The following is a 12,526-nucleotide window of genomic DNA, read 5'->3' on the forward strand; positions in this document are numbered from 1 at the left end:
AGTGAATCTGGTATAAATAAAGACACCCGTGTCCGTCATCTCCATCTGTGATAAGGTAAGAATCGTCTTTTCAAATAACCTCATGTTTGACGGTTCTAAACATTTAGGTAGTAGGCAAATAATTTCAAGATCAGATAGTTTTGAGTGGTGAAGCCCTCCACAAGAAAACAAAATCTCAACGTCCCAAATATATCAAATTTAAAAAAACTCATTAAAAAATCCAAGCTAATCGTAATGAAAGCCTGTCGCTTTAACCACGTTGCTATAGAAACAGTGACCAAATCAATCAACAGTTAAGCAATTTTAATAACTTTACGTTTATTAAGCACTGTGAAAGAACAAATTAAAAGATGAGGCATATAACAAATCAGTACACTATAATGAAAAAAAAACATAGTCGCTGCCAGTTCCAATCTTTTTTTATTCATTTATTTGGTGCGGGGACCTCCCTAGATGAAACAGATGACAGGACTCGAAACTATAGCTGGTCTTGCAAGGTAAGCTGTAGATACTGCATGACATAGATGGTCCACTCCTTTCATCAAATCATAAAGACGCCACCCGTCTTATCTCGATCTCGTACCCGAAATTGACCTTAGTGTTCTATGATCCACCCAAGATAGCTGCATGAAAAAGACCCTAGTTCTTTTTGTTTCATTTTTCTCTGGTTACCAAAGCTTGTATAAATACAGTCCACAAACAAACGTCCATCATTCTCGTTGGTGTCTGAAGGAAAAGGTAAGAAAGTCTTCTTCCCAAAGAATCGTAAACAATCTGACGGGAGGGAAATTAATTAACTTATCTATAAATGTTTTAAAGCTAGTGTATTATCAAGTTGCAGAATAGTTTACGAAAAGATGCATATCATCTAAGACATGTTTCACTGAAAAACACAATTGTAAAGATAACAAATAAGCAGATGTGTAGGAAAGAACCTTCCACCAGCAGTAAGACCGGTACAACAGACGCTCGTATTTCACAAGGAATAAAACTAAGAATAAGGATTGTAAATGACATGTTACACTGTGAATTATCCAGCTCCACTATTGCTGTACAAACCACTCGTATGTTTGTTGTCGTATGTTTCAATCTTTATCACTATTTGTCTTACTTAGTCTTCATCACGATGAGGTGCCTTCTCGTCCTCGTTGTCGTCTGCACTGTCGCTTACGCTCAGGGTCCAAGTGGACATGGTCCAGGTGGAGAGCATGGTGACCCAGCAAGTACGCCAGAAATGTTGTTGTTCTCAATAATCATTAATATTTGTTGTGATTGTCATATTTAAAAGATTTGTGTAAGCTGCAAATTTGTCAGCATCCGAAAAGGCATCGGCAAATACATTTGATGCTTTTTATACGACACTAAACATAGTTTAGGCAACATTATACATAGTAATCAAGATACCCAGCACTACACAAATCACTGACGTGGCGGTTGTGATGGCAGTTCGCCTGGTAGCAGACGAGGTCCACGCTCTCCTTCAAGCCACCCCATCCCTGACCGTGGCCGAGTGCACAACCAAGTGTGACGCCGTCTTCGCCCTCGATGCTCCACAGGACGAGACCCTGACTGACCGCGACTGTGCCTTCGAGTGCAGACTGTAAGTCTGCAGCTGCCTCTACCATTACATTAATATACTCACCTGTGTGTAAACACGTGTGTATGAATCTTTGCACGCGTGTACGTATATCCGTTTGTAGGCATGTCTGTATGTATGAGAGTATTTATAAAATGAGCGGTATTGGTTCAGTTAGGTATATATTGCAGCATAACCTTTGTCTTTTTTTTTTAGTTAATTCCTTATGCATTATTCAGTTTATGTATAAATGATGGTAAACTATTAACAATCTACTATTTTTTCAGCCAAATTGAAGGTCCACCCTCTGGTCCACCCCCACATGGCTCTGGTGAGCCCCCACATGGACCTGGCGACCGTTAAGGTCATCGAGAGGCGAGATGGTTTCCTACACCATGCAGTACTTTACATGGGCAACTACTAATTCCGCTTAATGAAGGAGTGGAATATACAAGAAACTGAATCTGTTTGTTCAATAAACATAAACAAATTTACTGACGTGTGACTCTTATTTTCTTATGCATATCATGTGTATGTGTGTGTGTTTAATCGAGCGAAAGAGAAACTGGGTGAATTTTTCTTGGGATTTTTTTTTATCCTTTCGTCAAGCACCTTAATTAATCATCCTTTCTCTCACGCTTAAGTGATCCTGATTCCACACATGTTGTAATCTTATACTACTTAACAACATCAAGATGGCGGCCGCTCCGTCTACGCGAGAGAGTTTCTACTCTCCTTGAGATTTTCGGACCATCCCCTCTTCTTTTCGAACCTTGAACATGAATGACTGCAACTAAGTGACCTATGAGGAAGAGAGGAAGAAGAGGTACACAGATATGGACTGGATAACAAGCAGCGAATGCCACCACGAGAGGTATTATTATCGTACTGTGCTACTCGCCAACACTGAGCAACAAGATGGATGAGCTGGAGGCGCATGTCTTGTGTATGAAGGAGTATAGTGAGACCTGTCTGTTTACTTTCACCGAAAGGTGGCTAAAAGATAATGATCGTGATGAACTGTGGATTTGGTCTCCCATATCGCTGGGACCGCTCAGCAACCATCACCGGTAAATCCACATGAGGGGCTGTGTGGTTGTATGTCAACGAAAGGTATTGTAAAACTGTTGTGTGGAATTTCCCCAACTGTTTTTTCAGTGGTGTATATCCACCTTAGAGGGAAGGAGGGCAATCACTGATATGACACAAGACTTGACTCCTTGTCACCAAATGTATCCTGGACGACTTCAACAGCTGTGATCTGAAAGATATTTTAAAAACGGATGACCAGTATGTGACCTCTCCAACATCCCAGAAACACACCAAACTGGATTGATGTTATGACACAATCCGTGCAGCATACAAAGCCAAGCCTGTGCCATCTTTGGGGCTTCCTACCACCCCAGTGTGTTTCTGGGCCCCGGGTACAGGTCTTTGTGTGTCACTTGTCTCCGATAACGACATAGGTATTTCTGAAGTCTGTGACGGAAAAGCTAAAACGAGTCAAGGTTAAAAGTTGCAGGGGCTGATGGGATAATGACAATGACAATGACAATTCTTTATTTACGAGAGGTAAAATAAGCAAGAGGTAAAATGAGATCTGTAGATCTGTGGGCGTGTTGAAACACTCCACCCACCTGCACAAAACATCTCTTTCAACTCTCTCTCGACTCTGGGCACATTCCAGCACTCTGGAAACTTTCCAACATCGTCCCACTCCCCAAAAAACCTAATACTAGTCAGCCTAATGATTTGTGGCCACTACCACTAACCTCCCTCGTAATGAAATCTCTCGAGAAAATTGTCAAAAATCTCATTTCAACATCTGAAGAGAGTGAATTGGACCCTCTGCAAGTTGCTTATAGGAAGAGATGGGGTGTTGACGATGCCAAGTCGTTGTGTACGGTGGTGCGACGAGAACATTCTAGAGTTCAATGTAGACAAAACAAAGAAGTTATGTGTGATAGTAAGTCTCATTAAAACAACCTGATCCTTTCATCTTATTTAAGTAAGCCTTGCCGCCATCCAAAGTGTGTAGCTGACATATTCACATTCATTCACGAGCAGTATATTTTTTTTTTTTACAAATAAATTATGGTCCCGTTAGCTGAGATGGACTTCGAGGCCACTCCGTTAGGTAAAACTGAAATTTAGCAATGTCGACACAGGAAGAATTTGTCGCTTCTCTTGTTTAAATTCAAGCATAATATTATACATGTATATGACCATTCACAGAAGAATAAAACAAACGCACACACAAACAATGAAACAATGGAGCCAACATACACAGAGTTAAAGTTATACAAGAATACGCGTCACACAGCAGGAAATTATTTCATGTTTATTTATTAAACAGTTTAATGTTATTCCATGTTATTATTCGAGTGGAATAGTCATCTACTGTTGTCCTCTAAAATGACTGCATCATGGAGGACACATGTCTCGCCTCTCTGTGACTTTATCGGTCACCAGGGCCGTGTGGGGGCTCACCAGAGCCGCGTGGGGGAGCACCAGAGGGTGGTCCTTCGATTTGGCTGAAATAAATTTAACATTTGTTAATAATTGGATGTTCAAGGTGTTCAGAGTCTAAATGAATTAAAAGCTCTCGAAAAACATGGGAAACTTTCGGTCTGCATGTATTTCTGGGACGAAGAATGAAATCAAATGCGTGTAATTATAATTATTACAGCTTACATGTTGCAGTGAACAGTAAGGTGCTGAATATGAAGCCTGTTAATATGTCAGGCAGCAGTTGCTGTTTGCAGCAGAGAACGTAGTTTGTAGAAATGTTAAATGAACAGGAAACTCATCTGACATCAGAACTGTCAATACTCGCAATTTTTTGCTCATTGGTTACGCCTTCTGTCCTAATTAATGTCATAGTGAGTTTTTAGTCGGGTAACTGCCAAGCAATTGTGTTAAATATATTAAGAGTAGGAGCACCATTAACAAAAACTGACCATCACTCAGTCAGTCATGCAATTATACATAAAGATATAAATACTAACGAACTTAGTATGGAGGAAGTTGCAGACTTACACTCTGCACTCGAAGGCACAGTCGCGGTCAGTCAGGGTCTCGTCCTGTGGGGCATCGAGGGCGAAGACGGCGTCACACTTGGCTGTGCACTGATCCACGGTCAGGGATGGGGTGGCTTTGAGGAGGGCTGCCACCTCGTCTGCTACCAGACGCTCTGCCAACACAACCGCCACGTCAGTAATAGAGTTGGTAATAAAAAAGGGTTTTATAACAGCTGGCTAAACCTAGTGCTTGTAATTTTAAATGGGTTTGAGATGGTGATTCACAGTATGTATGACTTGAAGATATCACAGCATTTTCGTTACTTTCTTATCAATTGCTTAGAAGGATGAAAATTTTGTGAAAACCCATAATTATTCGAGAAACGACTAATAAGAACAACAACATTTGTTGTGTACCTGCCGGGTTACCGTGCTCGCCATGTCCACCTGGACCCTGAGCGAAAGCGACAGCGCAGACGACAAGAAAGACGAGAAGGCACCTCATTGTGATAAAGACTAAAACAAGAGATTGAAACAGATGGCAAAAAATTTTTAATTTTCACAGAACTGCTTCACTAGATTCTTTAGTGTGTAAGGCCACTTCACTTTCTCACATACAAATGTCCCGAGTACTGGTTTGGCTAGCCAACCTTTCTTGGAGTCTACCCGTCTACCTATTGACCATCTTCACATTTATGTCGTCTGGTGACATCCTCTTGCAATGATGTGCATCTCTTTTACACTGTCATTTAATTGTGAAAGTTATATATATATATACTTTCAACGGGTAGCAATGAACAGTTAATTTCTATCACTTGAAAGGGTTTGTGACTTTAGGACAGTCACAAAATTTTTCGCTGTCGTTGAGAACAGAAAAACATGTTAGCCAATCTTTAGGATTCACTTGGCTTACACTGAAAGGTACAACAAACGGTAGTTTACTTTTGAGATATTAAGAAGATAATAGAGGAAGAATTAAGAAAATATTAATGAAGATTATTTTCTCGCTAAAGTTATTTGCTAGTGTCTAAACTTTGATAACAAACAAATGCTCGAGACCTTCTTACCTTTGTCTGAAGACGAGGGTAATGGACATGTATTGGCCTGTGCTTATATATGCTTCGCTTTCCACAGAAGATGCGGAGAAAACCATGGTCTTCATTGATGCAGCTATCTTGGGTGGATCATACAACTGTGGGGTCAGTTTTAAGTTATAATCGAGTTCAGGTGGACGCCTTTTCTTTCCCCCAATTTTCCGAAAAGCAGGGTGTGTGTGTTTTGTTCTTTTTAAGGGGGGCTGTCTGTGTGTGCGCAAGCGTGCTTGTGTTTTCCTATGTCTGTTTGTCTGCGGTTGTGCATATGAATGTGTGTCTATATTCTTGTGTGTGTGTGTGTGTGCACAAGTGAGAGAGTGAGTGAGAAAGAGATGCTGGATACATTATGATTGTTTTCTTTTTTGTCTTTTCCCACGCGCGTCATTAATCCCTTCAAATATATTAACCTCAAACCCTATTTTTAAAAAGAAAAATATCGGATTCATATGTGTGCGCCAGTGTGTGGGTTCGTATGCATGTTTTTCTTTCGTGTATTGCACGTGTGTGTGTGTGTGTGTAAGCGCGCGTGCGAGAGAGAGAGAAAGAGAGAGAAAGGAAGCGAAGGGCAATGATTTATCTATCTTCTGGTGCTTCCATGTATTCATGAGTGTCTGTAGGTGTGTTAGTGTGTGACATAATCTTTAGGGTCACAGGTCAGGTTACAAATGGTAACATTATGTCTGGGCGTTACAATTTCTGCTGGGCTTCATACTGCACCACGATAAATAACCCCGCAGACAAGCTACCCTTTAGGAGAACCTTCGAGGCCATGTCGGGGAGCGGCACCAGGTCATGATAAGATGGAACATACAGGCAGGTGGACAAATCGTTCTCGCTATTATTCAGCCTGCGACAGCAGCAACACCCAAAGTCCATGCACAGCGGCACCCACAAACCCTGAGCACCCGACATGGGGCAAGAAATGCTGACAAAGACGTAAGAATGCTTGATAAGAGCGCGCGTGCACACACACACATGAACGCGCGCATTAAAAGACATACAAATGAGTGCCTGCACGAGAGAAATGGGGTGAGTGGCTTCACGCTGGCCAGATGCCCTCCACCGCCGGCAGTAAGGAAGCTTGCTGACGATGAAAACTTAATACAGTGTCAGGGCATGGACGTGTATAGGTGATCGCTGTCTGTCTGCCAAGACCAACTCTAGCCTCTTGCGCAGTTCCCCGCTGTTAGTCTCGGCGAGCCTTAACAATGAATGTGACTAAACCGGAAGCTTTGTACACTCCTGCCTCGTTTTAGTAGTTAACTGGAAAAAATCGTCTGTCAGCAGTCCAGTAATACAAGTTCGTGGTCAGGGGGTGCAAATAATCTGAAGCCACGCGTTACAGATATTCGTGCAGGGAATCATGGACATGCACGGCAGTCATTGAGGTTTGGTACCGAGTAATGTCACTGGACATAAGCAGAGGCTACAACACATATACAAGCACGCGCAAATACTCACGAGAACGTACACAAAATAGATACAAGCATGCACATACACACATCAAACCATACGCACATACAGTCATCTAGGCTTACACACAGGCACTTATACAAATATGTACACCTGTAATTATACACATAGAAAGACGTTTACATGAAGTAGCACGCTTGTACATGCAAAGTCACAAGTGCATGCAGTGTAAAGTACAGACACGTTGTGCTGGGGAATATTTGTAAATGTTATCGATGTTTTGTATCCTGTCTATAACATTATTTTACATTTTTTCTGTTGTCTATACGACCAGTGTACTCTTCGTTTGCTTGCTATACGTGGTTTACCATCTTTCATGAGATTTACTGGACTCGCCAGACCAGTGAAGACGTTGGAAAACATTTGAAAATTGCGCGGAAATGTAAACTGCCTTGGAAACGATCTGGACCTGGGGCCTCGCTATCTCCACCTGTTACTCAGCTCTCTCACCTGACAGACGTCAGTCCTGCGGACATGATTCATCCATCTCGAAGGAGAAATCAAGTTTTTTCGTTAGGACCAAAGAATGCGTTAAAAAGGCTCGTGTGGTCCATATTTATCTTTCACATTCTCTTTTTTGCTTATCGACTGCTACTGCTACTAAAGTGTCTCCATCTTTATCTCTCACAACGGCTCATCATCTCTCTCTCTAAAAAAAAAATTAAAAACAAGCAAACTAAACATTTGTTATGATAGTTCTAGGTCCAGATGAGATTTGCAGAAATTTTTCACGTGATCATGTCATGTGACCTTACTAATTGATAAACATGGTGGCTATGCAGCTATGTCAGTCTGTTAGAACTAGTCATTAGCTCGTTTTCAAATATCACTGCAAAGTCAGTTCTCCCCGCCATTATCCTCACCAACTGACTATTGGAGGAGCTGAGACAGTTGTACAGATATGGTAATCAACGCCTAATAATCCTTCATTCAAGGATTTCATTTTGAAACTAACGCCTGCCTTCTCCTTTAATATCTTTCGTTTCCGTTTTGTTGTTAACTCTGTTGGTACCAGTAATCCAGCAGAATTTTATTTGTTGTTTAAGTGTTCAACGTATATACCGTAGGTTTCTCTTTTTTTAAAGACAGGAAGGACAAAGGCCGAACGCCATTGTAATTGTGGTGACTGTAATAAGGGTGGAGTCTTTAAAGATCATTACGCAAACACACGCCCGCAGCCTCACTCATCGTCTGACAAAGAAATGCATGCAAGTCACGTGTAAACAGAACGAATTCTGTTTATTGAAAAAACGGACAGTCACTTCTTTTCTTTTATCAGTCAAGCCTGAACTCGACGCCTTTCGTTGACTGTTTATGGGCCATGAGAGGCACGTGGTGGGCCAGTCGGCTCTCCATGGATTTGCCTGAAAACAAATTACAAAAGACTCGGTAAGTCATCGTGAAATGACAAATCCGTCGAGTGTATGCTTAGATACAAAGAGGCTGTCACTAAACGTCCTACTTTGACTGTTAAGGAGGCAACACAAACGGTCAGACTGAATGAAGCGCACATATTAGCTTTGAATCTCCGTCTCATCCCTCTAGTTCTATCCCTTTCTGCGAAATGACACCAGAAAATTAAAAACTACCGACTGCACCACCTTGGGTGTTCCAGTATGGCGGCGCCAGGATCTGTCCAGTAGTTTCGGTAAGGTGGACTTACCTCTGGCACTCCCTGGCACAGTCTTGGTCGGTGAGTTCTTCCTCCCGAGGAACATCCAAGGCGAAGACAGCATCGCACTTGGCCGTGCAGTCGGCTACCGAGAGGGTTGGGGTGGCCTGCAGCAGGGCATGGACTTGGTCTCTCACCAGGCGGGCTGGCGGCACAACATCCACCCGAGGTTGTCAGTGTTATCAAGCAAATAGCATGTTTCAATATCGATATGACTTCTGCAGAAGGCTACAGTGGTGTAAAGTTTAGCATGACAAACTTGTAAAGACTGTAATGGAAGTGATTTTGATCACTGTACTGGAGGTGGCATGCGGGAACCAGTCACTCCTTGAAGTCAACTGACTTATGTTTCATTTGTATGGTGCCAGTCAGTTGATGATAAATGGAGAAATTTTAAATATTAAAAGCCTTTGAGCAGTAGAGTCCATTAAATGACTTTTTATGACGGTTAATGAGAAAATATAGAATATCGTACCAGCTGGGTCACCATGCTCTCCCTGAGCAAAGGCAACCGCGCAAACGGTGGCGAGGATAAGTATGCACTTCATGACTGTAACACAAGACGGGGACATGTCTATGTTTTGAAGAACAGTAAAGAAGTATTTAGCATAGGGAATACTTCAGTGTGTAGCATCAGGAATTATAAACACAAGTAAAAACAGCAGAGACTAAACAAGTACATTCTAGAATCAGCAGTTGATCATTCACAATCTTCTCTTCTATATCTTATTCTTCTAATTTTTTTCTCTATCTTCATTATTTGCAAAACAGCTGGACAGTCTCAACATCTGGAAGCAGTAACTCTTCGGAACTTCTGAAAAAGCCGCGTTTAGTGTGTACAGGTTACAGGTGCGACACGTCGCTGGAAGGACTTTTGCCGACATAAATATCGCGCTTAACATCAACTTAGTTCCTGGCGAGACATCTGTGTGTAGCAGGAACACAAGTCTGTGAAACATCTAAATAGAATTTCTTACAGACCCGAGCAAGAGCAGATTCTGGCACGTGTCACGTGACAAAGGAAGACCTGGCAATGAAAACATGTATCTTACCTTCTCGGAAGATGTCTTGGAAACGTTGGAATCTTGCACTGCGCTTTTATGTATACCAAACCCTCATTGCCAGAGATAAGTCAGCGAAACTTTGGCCTGTCCTACAAACAGAATATTTTTATGAAGTTTATTATTGGGGTTTTGCTATCTAAGTGACACAAACGAATGTTTAGTGACGCACCCACAGCTGGTCGTTCGAATTATCTAAAGGGCAGTAATCCTTGATCTGGAACTGAGGAGAAAGGTAGTTTTTTTCAAAAGATGTGCATTTTTTCTTATTTTGCTTAATCTGATGACACTGCTTTGTAACATTGAAAAGCACAGGGTGTCTGCCTTAGCAGATAAAGAAAAAATTCAATGACTAACCCAGAGAAGATTAAGAGTAGCTTGTTACACATACAAATCAGACATCCTCAGATATTGAGTTGCAAAAGTGATGATAATAGCATTATAATAAATGCCCTTTCTCTCTGCTGTTGTAATGAATACTGTCTCATCTTACAATGAATACTGCTTCCCTCTCGTGTTACAATATGCATTGTGAGAAGGGTGCAGAAATGTTATGCACCTCATCCTTCTGGAATGTGGTCTGTTTTCGTAACAAGGGACATAATTTAACTGATATCCTTTACTCTTCATTGCCAGTTGACAAAGTGAAAGAAGCAAATTTGTTCAAATCTGCAAACCTGTTTGTGCCTGACACATGCAACTTGCATAATTTATGGTGTGCTGTAATCTTTCTTTTCCCAGAATAAAAGACTCGTGCAGCGAAAAAATGGACTGAATGTTAAAAAACAACTACAGCGCCAAGACACACGAACTACAGAAACTAGAAAGGTTTCTCTAACCGTGGCAAACAAAGCAATTTTCTGTCCCGTTTTTGATTGCTGTACATGCAAAACATATATTTTTTTAAACTGATCTCATATCTTTGCCCAATTTCATTTACAAAGTCTATTAGGTCTTCTTTTTAGTTGCGTTAACAAGTGCTTGCATGTATGCACGATTGTGTGTGTGTGCGCGCGCTCATGTAGGCAGATGGGCGGGTGGGTCGATAAGTGGGCTTCTAAATCTGTACGATTCTCGCTAATTGCCGAATCTTTCAAATACAACACACACACACACACACACACACACACACACACACACACACACACACACACACACACACACACACACACAACACACACACACACACACACACACACACACACACACACACACACACACACACACACACACACACACACACACACACACACACACACACACACGTGTGTGTATAAACATATTTATGGACTGCAAACTTGTCAGACATTGTCATCCATTCGGACATCACGAAGACATCACGTGAAGGTGGGGGACCAGCCCCTAGTTTCTGCCAGACTTATCGCAGTGCCGCTTATCTGAACATGCCTAACCACTCACCTGGAAGGTGCACGGGACTCTCACTGTCTTATTTGGCTGTTGTCTTGCTTGCCTGGCCGTGACCTACCTTTCTGAGCCGCCCTACAGACCAGCTGCTGGTTCCTTCGCTTTGCAGGTCTTATGGTCGCCACAAATCAGAGCTCATTTTATTTTGTTCGCACTCTCACTTTGCAATATGCATTGCTTTATGAAGCTGATATTTAATGGAGGCATTATTTAGTTAGTTAGTTAGTTAGTTAGTTAGTTAGTTAGTTAGTTAGTTAGTTAGTTAGTTAGTTAGTTAGTTAGTTAGTTAGTTAGTTAGTTAGTTAGTTAGTTACGTTTGGCGCGTTTGCATGCAATTTTGTCACTCTACTACATTCGGAATTTCCAAATCCAGACAAGTTTCAACTCTATGTCTTCTCTAATTTTGTAGTTTGCAATGACTTTATTTTTACTGAGTCCTAACTATTGTCCTTTCAGGGTCACATTACTGATGATTTTCTCTCTGCCGTTTTTGTTTTACTTTTTTGTTGCATTTTGTTTTTGTCGTCGTTTTCGACAAAAGAAACCACGGATAATAAAAAGAATATAAAAATGAAACTTCAAAAAAGGTTAATTGTAGTAGAAATAGTTAAGTTGCAGGGTGGGGTGAGGGTGGAAATAGTCTCTTTAAGCTCCTAATGACTTTCGCAAGAGTAGTATTTAGTCTTTCCATTGGAGATCCAAATAGCGAACACATTCTCATTTTTACATTAGACAAAAAATGTTTTAATTTATGGCCAAGAAAGACTACCTACCAGGGTAGACCTGCGAACACCAATAATTATAACATTCTGGCTAAGTGAAGCAAGCAGTTGCTCTACTCAAGCTCTATTGCGGGTTTTTTTAAATATGAAGAAATATTAATATTCGCAAAAATATGAATCCATCCATGTGCACCAGCACCCAAGCACCATACTCATGTTCACTCACACCAACGCACTGAAACGTTTCATCCGCAAAGACCAACCAAGACCTGACACAGCAGATAAGTCCCATTTCAGTTAAGATGTTGTTTTTTTTTTTATTATTTCGAACAAAGGTACAGATGGTTTTTAATGGTTGATCAGACCTTCGTCTATCTGAAAGTCACCGATGGTTATCCTTGAACGTGACTGCAAATGACCTGCACGTAGCATGAATCACAGATTCTGTCCCCTTGGCTGCTTACGTAGGCCTAGGAGAGGGTA

General features: G+C 41.4%; 3 protein-coding genes across 3 annotated transcripts; 1 reads left to right on the top strand and 2 right to left on the bottom strand.

Annotated features, from left to right (window-relative positions):
* The first annotated feature begins 666 nt into the window (after positions 1 to 666).
* On the top strand, positions 667 to 2,069 carry LOC112557680. Its single transcript, XM_025227674.1, has 4 exons — positions 667 to 738; positions 1,116 to 1,223; positions 1,447 to 1,600; positions 1,864 to 2,069. The coding sequence occupies exons 2-4, from the start codon at positions 1,127 to 1,129 to the stop codon at positions 1,937 to 1,939; spliced, it is 327 nt and encodes a 108-aa protein (XP_025083459.1). The 5' UTR covers positions 667 to 738; positions 1,116 to 1,126; the 3' UTR covers positions 1,940 to 2,069.
* A 1,833-nt stretch (positions 2,070 to 3,902) lies between these two features.
* On the bottom strand, positions 3,903 to 5,775 carry LOC112557300. The gene is made up of 4 exons (XM_025227068.1): positions 5,664 to 5,775; positions 5,014 to 5,112; positions 4,616 to 4,769; positions 3,903 to 4,110 (listed from the first exon to the last, which is right to left on the bottom strand). Exons 2-4 carry the CDS (start codon positions 5,099 to 5,101, stop codon positions 4,035 to 4,037), a joined length of 318 nt encoding a protein of 105 aa, XP_025082853.1. The 5' UTR covers positions 5,102 to 5,112; positions 5,664 to 5,775; the 3' UTR covers positions 3,903 to 4,034.
* A 2,608-nt stretch (positions 5,776 to 8,383) lies between these two features.
* On the bottom strand, positions 8,384 to 9,965 carry LOC112558220. The gene is made up of 4 exons (XM_025228551.1): positions 9,888 to 9,965; positions 9,311 to 9,385; positions 8,827 to 8,980; positions 8,384 to 8,527 (listed from the first exon to the last, which is right to left on the bottom strand). The coding sequence occupies exons 2-4, from the start codon at positions 9,381 to 9,383 to the stop codon at positions 8,476 to 8,478; spliced, it is 279 nt and encodes a 92-aa protein (XP_025084336.1). The 5' UTR covers positions 9,384 to 9,385; positions 9,888 to 9,965; the 3' UTR covers positions 8,384 to 8,475.
* Positions 9,966 to 12,526: the final 2,561 nt, after the last annotated feature.

This window comes from Pomacea canaliculata, linkage group LG2 (assembly GCF_003073045.1).
Source record: "Pomacea canaliculata isolate SZHN2017 linkage group LG2, ASM307304v1, whole genome shotgun sequence".
Taxonomy (NCBI): domain Eukaryota; kingdom Metazoa; phylum Mollusca; class Gastropoda; order Architaenioglossa; family Ampullariidae; genus Pomacea; species Pomacea canaliculata.

What these genes read in the sequence shown, in the direction of transcription:
- LOC112557680 (XM_025227674.1), top strand. Translation starts at nt 1,127, where the DNA reads ATGAGGTGCCTTCTCGTCCTCGTTGTCGTCTGCACTGTCGCTTACGCT. An exon ending in AGAGCATGGTGACCCAGCAA is followed by an intron (nt 1,224 to 1,446) that starts GTACGCCAGAAA and finishes TTGTGATGGCAG; the next exon opens with TTCGCCTGGTAGCAGACGAG. An exon ending in TGTGCCTTCGAGTGCAGACT is followed by an intron (nt 1,601 to 1,863) that starts GTAAGTCTGCAG and finishes CTATTTTTTCAG; the next exon opens with CCAAATTGAAGGTCCACCCT.
- LOC112557300 (XM_025227068.1), bottom strand. Translation starts at nt 5,101, where the DNA reads ATGAGGTGCCTTCTCGTCTTTCTTGTCGTCTGCGCTGTCGCTTTCGCT. An exon ending in CGAGCACGGTAACCCGGCAG is followed by an intron (nt 4,770 to 5,013) that starts GTACACAACAAA and finishes TTGTGTTGGCAG; the next exon opens with AGCGTCTGGTAGCAGACGAG. An exon ending in TGTGCCTTCGAGTGCAGAGT is followed by an intron (nt 4,111 to 4,615) that starts GTAAGTCTGCAA and finishes AATTTATTTCAG; the next exon opens with CCAAATCGAAGGACCACCCT.
- LOC112558220 (XM_025228551.1), bottom strand. Translation starts at nt 9,383, where the DNA reads ATGAAGTGCATACTTATCCTCGCCACCGTTTGCGCGGTTGCCTTTGCT. An exon ending in AGAGCATGGTGACCCAGCTG is followed by an intron (nt 8,981 to 9,310) that starts GTACGATATTCT and finishes TTGTGCCGCCAG; the next exon opens with CCCGCCTGGTGAGAGACCAA. An exon ending in TGTGCCAGGGAGTGCCAGAG is followed by an intron (nt 8,528 to 8,826) that starts GTAAGTCCACCT and finishes ATTTGTTTTCAG; the next exon opens with GCAAATCCATGGAGAGCCGA.